Raw genomic sequence first — 11539 nt, forward strand, 5'->3', positions numbered from 1 at the left:
TATTTTCAATAAAATAAAAAAATACAGAAACTTAGGCTTCGGTCACACCTACACTTTGGCATCAATCGCGTGTCCAGGAATAGTGATCTTTTCCTAACTGCATGTAATCATATCAGATACAATGGCAAGGTGCCAGCATTCTGCCACTTTCACCCGATCAATAACTTGAACGGGTGACAACTGCCACTTCTAAACGGCATGCTTGGGATTCCTGCTGTGGGAATTCACAAGTTCCTGGCGCAGGAATAACAAATCGGACCTAAGAAGTGTAGATGTGAACGAAGTCTTAAAACGGAGAGCCCTCTGAAACATGTACCGTAAGGGAATATTAAAACTGAACAATGAAGTAAACCTGTCACGACTATTGGGTTATACAGCAGATATCAAAAGATGACTCGGAGCTCCTTTCAAATATTTCAAAAATCCCCAGGAAGCCCCCATCCAGACAGTATAGGCTTTTACTCCTCTAACCTGGACCTAAACTACACCCATGCTAGCGCCAAGGCCAACCTGACATTGTACCAGGTTTTTATTGACATCTGTGTCCTCCATTGGGGAGATTTTCCCTCACTTCCTGAAAGGTGTCACAGGGACAGGAAGCAAGGGGACATCACCACAATGTAGCCACACTCTGAGAACTAAAGTAAGAAAAAATGTGGAAAGTTGGGTCTAATTCAGCATCAGTGTCATAAACAAGGAGTGGACTTCTCCCCAGATGATCCGGCATACAATTAGGATGATGATCTATTACCTGGAAAGGGCTATGAAATAAACAGATGGGTCTCCCTTACCTTCATTTTCACCTGAAAGACAAACAAATAATACACATTTATTCTCTATTCACTGCTGGTATCATATGAAAGTCAACGTCTGATCAGATCATGGCTAGGAAGTACACGTCTAGCATGTCAGATCCTCTTCACTCAAATGTTTCAGCATAAAAGGTTTTCTTATAAGAAGTCCTAATACAATACATGCACCTACACCAGGAAACATATAGGGCAAAATAGGAATAAAATGAATATTTCTTTTTAGCCTACCTCGCCCAGAAGCCAGAGGGTTCAGTGGCCGTTTCACTGCTTTTGGTCTGCAAATCAAGAAAGGAGAATAAATCCGGGTGAGTGGGTATACAATGAATATTCCTAATCCAATATGTTGGCTACCAAAAGTACCTGCCTTCATTGTTAAAGCTATACAATGGTGCTATACAATGGAGTAACCAATCAGGTACCTGCCTTTATTTTCTAAGCTATACAATATAGTAACTAGGGCTGCAACAACTAATCGACTAAGTGGCTGCATAATCCATAAATGATGATGGAAAGCATTGTCAAGGTTTTCCATCATCAATTAGTTGACTTTCGATTAGTTGTCCTGCTCGCGGCCCGCCACCTCTCCTCCCCACCTCACCCAGCTCTCACTGACTCGCCGTTTCCCACCCACACTATCCACGATCGGCACAGGGAGTCTGAAGCCAGGAGGAGCAGGTGTGGGAGGACGGCAGCTGCCGACAGACAGGCCCCCGATCTCAGGTAGAAAGTTGCTGGGACAGTGTTTAGGTAAGACTGCCTGCACTTTCCCCCCACATGGTGCTCTATTAATGTATTGCTGGGATAGTGGGATTTGTATTCCTCTATAACTGATGGTACATTGAGCTTTATATTATACAGAGCAATGCACCATCAGCTATAGAGGAATACAAATCCCAGCAATACATTATACACTGTGTGTATAATGTATTGCTGGGATTTGTTGTATTCCTCTGTAGCTGATGGTATTCTCTGCATTGTGCTGTATAATTTATTGCTGGGATTTGTTATATTCCTCTATAGCTTGTGGAATTCTGCATTGCACCGCTGTGTAATGTACTATTGCTGGGATTTGTGTAGTCCTCTATAGCGGACACTGTCCTTCCTTCTGGAGGGGGGCTACTTTTGTTCCCCATGGTCCCCGTGTGTGTTCTAAAGTAGTCACCGCTCCAAGCTCACTCCTGGGATGGACTACAATCTCAATACAAAATTAGTTATCCATGACCGGAGCCATTTGTTTTCTAAAATTAATACATTATTTGTATCCGATTCATCGGCTAATAATCGATTTTGAAAATAATCGTTAGCTGCAGCCCTAATAGTAACCAATCAAGTGAAGGTTTAAAACAACATTTTCTATCCTAAACTAAAAAAGAAAGAAAAAAGTTTCTGGTGGATCTGGGCTTAAAAAAAATACACTTCCTGTGTCTGGCTAGGTAGTGACTAATTTTTAGCAACAGGAGGTTAAGTAAACAGTTTCTTCACCAAATGTGGTATAGGCCAGAGCTGATGAAGGTCAGAATACAGATAAGTATATTGGGCATGTTTGTAGACAGTTGCACAATGTTCCTAGGCACTTCTACAATCCTTGCACAATGCAAAATTGTCTCTATTGTGGCCAAACTGAAGCCTTTGTCCATCTGATGATTTCGGGAAGAGGAAGTGGCTGCCCTGAATGCCTTTCCCCATCCCCTATACAGTTACAAAAAGGAAGACAATGTGCTGCAGAGTTGCCCAATATTTGTCAGCCTCTTAATCCCGTTATTATTCAATACATTTTGTGAACTCCCCCATCAGGTATTAATGGAACTGTAGTTATTAATAATCTTCAATGTTTTAATGAAGTCATTTATATTAGACCAGCCTTTCTCAAAGAGGTTTCCGTGGCACCCTGGGGTACCTTCCAGTGAATAGAGGGAAGGGTCAGGTTTTTGTGGCAGCCCGTGTCTACACTGGGGAGATGTACAATCTCAGTGTGTCCTGGTGACCACTGTCATTCGGACAGAAAGTGAGGAGAGGCCCAACATTTTACAGTCGTCACCCAAAAAATGTAAGGGGGAAGATCTTCCAATTGAGGCACCCATTCTGTTGACAACTCTAAGACAGGATTCCCCCCCGACAGGTTTCCTTTAATTGTGCAGATGTTTTGGATAGGTAGCCACATTAATACAGCATGGGCATCCCTCTGCCAAACCATAGCCTACAGCCATTTCAAGGGGATTCTACAAAGAGGTCTGGCCTCTGCCTAATGGTAATTAAAAAGGAACCCAATACTGCTCCTAAGAGTACCTGTATAAGGGTCCCCACACACCTTACGATTATCGTACGATAATCGCGGGAAATCCTGCGATCGTACGATTATCGTAAGGTGTGTGGAAGCCGTGCGACCTCTACTACTGTAAGGTCGCACGACTTTAAACATTTTATCATTTAATATAGGGGAAACTGTTTTGTTTTTTTAAATTTCGGTAATTTTTCCTTAATATAGTAAAAAAATAAAACCCCCAGTGGTGAATAAATACCACCAAAAGAAAGCTCTATCTGTCCCCAAAAAAGGGTATAAAATTCATTTCAGTACAGCGCTGCATGACGGAATAAATGTCAGTCAAAGTACCGCAGCGCTGAATACTGAAAAATGGCCTGGATGGGAAGGGGGTTTAACACCGCGGATGTCAACTGGTTAAGTACCTTACAACCATCGCAAGACAAAAGTCTTGCGATGGTTGTAAGGTGTGTGCCCAGCCTAAGACTTGAAACCTACCCTGAATGTCCGTTCCATAAGAGCCATAGTGTTACACAGAGACCCTCCAGGACATCACAGCTCCTAAGTATACCTGGGCAACACTTAAAACCTACCACGAAATCCACTTCAATAAAAGCAAAAGCATTATGCAGAGACCCTCTAGGAACATCACACTATCACAGAAAGCAAGTTTAGCAATACAGTGGTACCTCAGTTCACGAACTTAATTTGTTCCATGATTTTGGTCACAAACTGAATTGGTCGCGAACAAAATCAAGTTTCCCCATAAGGTTCAATGTAAATAAGGTTAATCCGCTCTGACCCCTACGAACGTGGTCGCGGACCGATTTTGGTCGCAAACAGAATAACATTTTCCCACAGGGTTCAATGTAAATGAGGTTAATCCGTTCTGAACCATATTTAAATTCATTACCGCTCTGCACTTTCTTTGGAGCCATGCTGGATTGAATAATACTGCACAGTACTGTATGTGCTAAAAAGCTTCACAGCAAGTGTGCACAGGTCTGTCTGCGACCGCGATCTCGGCTAGAGGAAGCCACGACCACGTGTCAGAGCGCGGAAGATGGCCGCGGTCGTCACCCGATTTGGAGCTCGCGAACGGAAGCAACATTTTGCTGAACTTCCTGTTCTCAAACCGAATTGTTCACAAACAGAAGCGTTCATGAACCGAGGTACCACTGTACTCGGATAACCTAATTTTTGCTGCTTGTAACAACGACCTCCGTTATAGGCATGTCCATTACAGGCACCTGCAGCTGGAGGAAGCTTTACATTCCTTTCCAAGAGAACACTAAAAGGTGCCCATGCACCTTACAATTTATCTGCAGATTTTCTGTGGTCAGATGGAAAAAGTGCAACAGATTGGCCCAGGTGGAGATTACTCCATCCACACAGCTTAGCGTAGATGGAGGAATCTGTTGCACCTTTTCCATCTGACCATAGAAAATCTGCAGATAATTGTAAGGTGTGTGGGCAGCTTTAGAATGTAATGATTTACTGGTAATAAAACATTATGTGATTGACATGACAGATTCACTTTATAAGAAGTTTATAACAACGGTTTGTATTTTATGTTTGGGACCTCCTGTCACTTCTGCTGTGTTGGACTTGATGATAGGTCTGCTGGGCTGTATGTACAGTTTCTGCTGTATTTGAATATGCAGTTAAGAGCTACGCCAGCTAAGAAAACAAACCAGGTTTGGAACAGAGGTCATGCTAAACAAATTAACAAATATTTAGAAGTACAAAATCAATACAGCGCTATTATAACTTAAAAGGGGAAGAACACCTGAAATGTTAGCAGCCTTGTACAAAAAAAATATTTTAAAGCTTGAGTTATAGGCCGGGTTCACACCTCGGCGTGTTACATCGCTGATCGACGCGCTGTAAAACGTTCAAACAGTGAAGTCCCATACTTCCCTATGGGGATGGTTCCCGCCTGGGAGCATTTCCGCCTGTGGAAACGCGCTGAAAAACACCCTACGCCCAAACAAGTACAGGAGCTTATTTGGGGCGTTTTTTCCGCACGTTTCCATTGGTATTCCCTAGTGTGGCTGGGGGTTAACAAAGCGGAAACCCCGAGCCCCACTCGGGAATACAGCGTAGGACTTACCTTGTCCGCGATTCCTGCTGTGTCCTCCGGCGGCTGCCGACTTTCCGTCCCACGTTTCACTGAACGGAAAAACGTGCTAAAAAAACTAGCTGAAAAAATACGCCCAGGTGTGAACCCAGCCTTAAAGCCTTACTTTTTTTTTACTTGTTATACAGTCAGGCTGCATTACAAGTAAAGAAGGTGGTGTTCTATCAAAGGTTGCGACTGCGTTAGAATGTGTGACCAGTGACGTGGTCACACATTTTAAACATAATCGCGCTCACTTTTTCGGTGGTGGAATGTGCGACTGGAAAAAGGTGCAGAATTCCATCATTTTCTCAGCTGTTTCAGGGCAGATTGGCACCTCTGTGGCACCTTTTCCATCTGACCGTAGAACATCTGCAGATAATTGTAAGGTGTGTGGGCAGCTTTAGAATGTAGCATCGCAAATCTTATGTGCCCTGAAACAGCTGAAATGTCAATTCCATCTGACTTTTTTACTGCAATCTCACAGCGGTGCGATCTCACAGCATGTCAGATAGAAGTGACATTTCAGGACTGATTAGCTGTTCCAGGGCAGATCAGTTCTCCTGCACATACCATCTGCGATGCCGATCTGCCCTGGAACAGCTGAGAAAGCGTTGGAATTCTTCACCTTTTGCTTGTCACATATTCCACGGCCGAGTACGTTAAAATGTGTGACCACGTGACCGGTCACACATTCCAACCCAGTCACAATCTTTGATAGAACAGCGGCATTATTTTTTGTAACTATGTGTTTACACTTCATGCTTAAAGGGTACGTCAACCCTACTAATGGACTTCTTTTAATTGGTCCCTTTTGATCTGTAAGCACGAACACAGTAAGAGGTTTGCTTAACAAGGACAAAAAGTACCTGCTGACCCTGCCAGAAATCAGCTGAGAACTTCCTGTGCCCTCTGTCTGTGCTGCACTCTTATCACATTACATTGTTTCCAGCTATTTATGATTACACAGTGTCCTCTTTCCTTTGTGTTCTGAAGAACAGGAGAAGGGAAGGTTTTTGCCCTCCAGTCCTGTGGTGACAATGCTTCTTCCACATAAATAAGAGTACAGTGAGTGAGCATTGTCATCCTAGGAAGGATGTTTGGCCATACAATATGTGACTTTCGGCCAGTTCTTCGGGAAGCGGCCAAGATTCGCACGGTGGGTGCCGCTGTCGGCAGCCTTTCAGCCAGCATCCCTCGATCATCAAAGGAGTGGCTTAGTGGTTAGCGCTTCTGCCTTGCAGCACTGTGGGTCACCGGTTCGAATCCTGGCCAGGTCACTATCTGCATGTTCTCCCTGTGCTTGCGTGCGTTTCCTTCGGGTACTCCGGTTTCCTCCCACACTCCAAAGACATGCTGGAAGGTTTATTGCCTCCCGTCTAATTTGACCCTGTATGCATGTGAGGTAGGGTCCTTAGATTGTAAACTCCTTGTGGGCAGGGACAGATGTGAATGTGCAACTGTGTAAGGCGCTGCGTAAATTGTCGGCGCTATTTTAAGTACCAATAATAAATAAAAAGAATAAAATGAGCTGCCGCCTCTGTTTGGGTATTCTGACAGGGGCTGCCGGCCACAGTCTGAATACAAAGGAAACAGCAAGCATTCCTCGATCAACGCTCGTAATTGTTGATGGAGGAATGTGTTCCATTTTTTTTATTTTCAGCCCAGGGGTTGAACAAAATAATAGAACAGTGTATTGCCAGCTTTACTGGCAGGCACATGAGGTGAATAAAGGGGGAAAAGCCAAAAAAGAAAAACACTAATGCAGCCAACACATCTACATACTGATGAGCTGTAATACCGTATATACAATTGTTGTGCTTGGGTTTAGATATGCTTCAACATTCTACTAAGCTGCCCTGTACAGCTAGCACGATGGAGAGCCGGACAGCTACTCTCACCCAGAATGAAGCGGTCCAAGGTATACAGCAGTCTAACACGTCCCTTGCACCGTACTCCAATCAACAAAGCTCATGCTCCCTGAGCACCGCTGCTGATTGGAGTACTGTGCAGAGGGCATGTTTCGGAGATATATAGCCTTACTTTTAATCAACATGGCATTATTTTAATAATATATAAATAAAATTATTAGTAGTATTAAAATGATGCCATGTTGATTAAAAGTAAGGCTTCAGCGTTTGCCATGTAGTAAGTGCTGTAATCTGTTGTATCAGCTATTTTTACTTACAGAGATTACTGGCAGCAAGACAGTTATGTAGGAAACCATTTCCTTTCATAATCATACACATTTCCTCTTTTCATTATCCTCTTGAAGTCCAACAACTTTTTTAGTTTTGGATACAGAGGGGCAAGGTTACAGCTCCTGTCAAATTTGAAATGCTGTAGGAGCCGCACAGAGACAATATTTAAGTCAGTATGTGTCTCAAAGAGGAGATTTGTTTTCCTGTCTAGCCCAAAACCCATCACGTGCGCAAGAAGTGAAGTAATATCTCCTTCATGGGGACAAAGAAAGCAATAAAAACCGGACAAACCTTTCTCATCTGCTAGGAAATGCGTTTTAATTGCGGACTATGTCTACACTGAGAATTACACTCACCTCTGTTGCCTTTAATACCCATTATATATACGGGAACGGCAGGGGGTATTTTCCTTTCTTTCTGGTTCTGTCTGAAGGAATCAGTCAATTTATAGGAAAGGGCAAATCTCCCAAATGTGCACAAATATCAAAAACTTATGGCCCCTTCGAACAGGTTCGCCTGTCAGTTTTTCAGGCGGACCCAATCGGATGCCCAATGCAAGTCTGTGGGCAGCCGGATCTAAACGGACGGGTGTCCCTTTAAATCCAGTTGCCCCTGGCTCCAACAGGTCCAGAAAAACAAACAGAACAGGGTTCAGTTTCTCCAGACCAGATCATGGCGGATCAGGGGTAATCTGACTCATGTCGGTTTACATCCAATTCCCCATAGACTGATATGGAAGTAAGACGCACAATGGAGGAAAAAAACTGGACAGACATGGATTTCCCAGCGGTAACATCCGATCAATATCGCTCCGATCATGAGGGGATCCATGCACGGATCACCTCCTGATCGGATAGTGTGAAAGGAGCCTAGGAAAAGGTTGTAATCATTCCTCATGCCAAAACATAACAAATTATAAGCTGAAATATAAAAGCAACAATGTCACAGAATTTAAAAATGATAAAGACCTGCTTTGTTATTTTCCCCTCCATAGTCCTAAGGACAAACTTAGAACACAGTCACTCACTTGAAACAGTTTTCCTCGTAAATGCTGTTCCAGATCTTCCAAGCATCAGGTCCTTTGTACCCCGTGAATCTTTCTGGGTTAATAAGCAAGTCGACATATTCTGCGTCTGGGGATTCCTCATCTATAAGAATTCATGTATATTAAAGACGGACTGTTCTTTACAATGAGGAGGATGGGGGTGGTGATCAATACAGAAGCGTTGCTTTACTTGTTGGGTCAACATTTTCACTAGCTGCAAGTGTTTGTGGACAAGATACAGCAACAGAAAGAAACAAGAAATCTGCCATTTTAGTCTTTGTACAAATCTATTGAACCAAATTAAGGGATCTTTGTACTCCCAAAGCTTACACTGTGTATATATACTGTATGTCTTGAGGGATCAATGTGACCCCAGATGAAAATACAGCATCTCATCTAACCAACGCCAAGGAGCTTATAGCACTTCCTATGTTAACCATGATCCCAGCACTGGAGCACAATCAGGGAAACCACAGGTTTCAAGAGACCCTGTCACCAGAGTATTCGACCCAACAAAAATCTTCCCATAAGATTATACAGTATGTAACATCTTAAGCTTGTTCATACCTAAAGTAATCCTTCCTTGTGTAGACTTCTAAAAAGCAGCGAGACTGCTGCTGGGCACCACCATCTTGGATGAGATGTTAGCAGACTCAGAGCTATCACTCAAGTGACACTCCACAGCAGGGTTAAGCAACCTCTGCACTCGTTGTGCTAAAACTACAAATCCCTACATGCTTCTGCCTTTGGGAGTTATGCCGGTGGCTGTTGGTCTTGCGATGCCTCGTGGGACTTGTATTTCCACAACAGATGGAGTGTCAAGGTTGCCTAGCCCCGCTATGGAGTGTCACTTGAGTAACAGCTCTGAGTCTGCTAACATCACAACCAAGATAGTGGTGCCCAGAAGCAATCTCACTGCTTTTGGATATCTAGGACGGTAGGCAATCTCCAGCCCTTCAGTTGTGATGAAACTACAAATCATAGCAAGCTTCTACCTCTGGGGAGTCATGCCTGTTGCCGTCCAGAGTCTTGCAATGCCTCATGGCACAACAGTTAGGACTGCCAAGGTTGTCTACCCCTGCTCTTTAGCATTCTCCTTTGCTCCTTTCCTAGCTCCTAAAAGGTTATGTTGGGAAGTAGGGTGGAGGAGCAGGCCCAGCACAGGCTGGAATTGTCTCTCTCCTCTTCTGGGAATGTCTACGACGTGCAAGAAAGGAGGGGGTTGCGATAGGGAATTGGCTAGCCAATTTTTCTAGCAAGTGTAAAGGCGAGCAAATACAAGTTATTTAGGAAAATAAAAACGCTGCATGTTAACATTTAGAATACTTGATGTATCTGATTTTATCTGGTTGTTGACAGAAGTCAATGAAACTTAACCTGCAGGTTCAAAAACTTTATTTAAAAAAGGCAAACTATTACTGAGGCATAACAATGCCCAATGGACGACACAACGATTTTGGATACCCTAAGGATGCAGATACACATCAAGTCATTTGAATGGAATCCTATCCTTTACACTATCTTTTATGCACTCTGACAAAACTGCACATTTTAGACACAATGCTATTATGTCTGCACAGCAGACGGGAATCAGATTTTACACAACCTTCAGGGAAATTACCACTGAGCTATCAGTGATATTTGAGGGCCTGGCTGTCATGTCACTTTCTAGTCTGATATCAGGAAGAGATAGGCTACGTACCGTCGTGTTCGCAGAAGTTATCATCGGAGTTATCGTCATGATGACTCCACTGTGAAAAGGCTTCCTGCGCGGCTTCACTGCAAGAAGAAATGTCACATTAATAAGGCCAAGCTCTCTCGCTTATGGATAACGTCCGGGTCTTACACCCGGTGTCCCACCCAACACCAAGCTTAATATTTTTGTGGAGTTTATAACGGTCATCAATAAGTGTGGTGGTACAGGATGCCCTGGTGGGTCCTCATACTGTCCCGGACCCTGGATGGGTGGTATGGTACATACAGAGGTCCACTCACCTCAAGGACTCATCCACAGCACCCAGTCTCTTTTCTTTTTCACATTCCAGCTCGCCGTTCGCTTTATTTGCGGCCTCGGTGTACTAAAAAAAAAAAAAAAAGCAGTGAAAAGCACATTAACCCCTCTCATACATCCATACGGTTATGGTAGATAATACTGTCTGTTTAAAGTCTAATTGCACCTTATTGATATACAATTAATGATGTATTGACTACATTGGGGATAGGTAACATCAGCCCTCTAGCTGTGGTGAATGCCCTGCCTCTAGGAGTCATGCCTGTGGCTGTCAAGAGTCTTGCAATGCCTCATGGGACTTGTAGTTTCACCAAAGCTGGAAGGCCGAGTTTGCCTACCCCTAGACTACACAAGCCCTCCTCCAGCTGTGGTGCTTCTACAGGTCCCCTAAGGTATTGCAAGACTCACAGCCACAGGTATGACTACCAGCAGCAGATGCAGGATGGGGGTTGTAGTTTCACCACAGCTGGAGGGCCGGAGTTTGCCTACCCCTGCCCTAAAGGATTTAGTACAGCTGCACATGGCTACCTGCAGCATCTCTCATTATAAATTGGTGTAAAAGGACTGTAGCATGGACTGTTCTCTGTGCAGAATTACATTCAGCGTTCCCAATGAGCCAACAAATAAAAGCGCCCCATGCCAAGTTCTTCCGCACACTTTTCCGACGTCTATTTCTGGCTCATCGGAGACACAAACCGTCCCTGAAAGGGAAATAAATATTCCCCCTGCTGTCTTTATCTTCTCTGCCGCAGTCACGCCGTGTTTACTGAACTGCAGATGCTCCAAACGCCAGAAGAGATTTAAAAATGTAATTTAATTTTCTTGTTAATGAAATCCCTTATCATACAAGTGTACAGAAGAGTGACAGAACTTTAAGAAGGTCGTCACAATGCAAAGCCGAAGTTGCTGAAGTGTAACGTGCTGTAATAGGGAACATATAAGCCCTCCAGCACACAGGAACTATTTATGTAACAATTTCGTCAGCGGATGGGAAGTACAAAGAACGCATTCCAGAAAGGGCGAGTTTTGTCTGCGGAGCACCAGATCAGAATACAATTATCAGTCACATCCCCTCGCTGAACAGGTGAACA

At 43.8% G+C, this 11539-nt stretch overlaps 1 protein-coding gene across 1 annotated transcript in view; it reads right to left on the reverse strand.

The window, feature by feature from the left end:
- ERO1A (endoplasmic reticulum oxidoreductase 1 alpha) overlaps positions 1 to 11539 on the reverse strand; it is a 45880-nt gene that overhangs the window by 13054 nt on the left and 21287 nt on the right. The window contains exons 5-9 of the mRNA XM_018558366.1: positions 10433 to 10515; positions 10140 to 10216; positions 8420 to 8540; positions 1041 to 1087; positions 792 to 803 (exon numbers count right to left, since the gene is read on the reverse strand). Coding sequence (XP_018413868.1) covers positions 792 to 803; positions 1041 to 1087; positions 8420 to 8540; positions 10140 to 10216; positions 10433 to 10515 — 340 coding nt within the window. The remainder of the gene's footprint in view (positions 1 to 791; positions 804 to 1040; positions 1088 to 8419; positions 8541 to 10139; positions 10217 to 10432; positions 10516 to 11539) is intronic.

Source organism: Nanorana parkeri, unplaced genomic scaffold (assembly GCF_000935625.1).
Source record: "Nanorana parkeri isolate BGI_ZX_2015 unplaced genomic scaffold, ASM93562v1 scaffold335, whole genome shotgun sequence".
NCBI lineage: Eukaryota > Metazoa > Chordata > Amphibia > Anura > Dicroglossidae > Nanorana > Nanorana parkeri.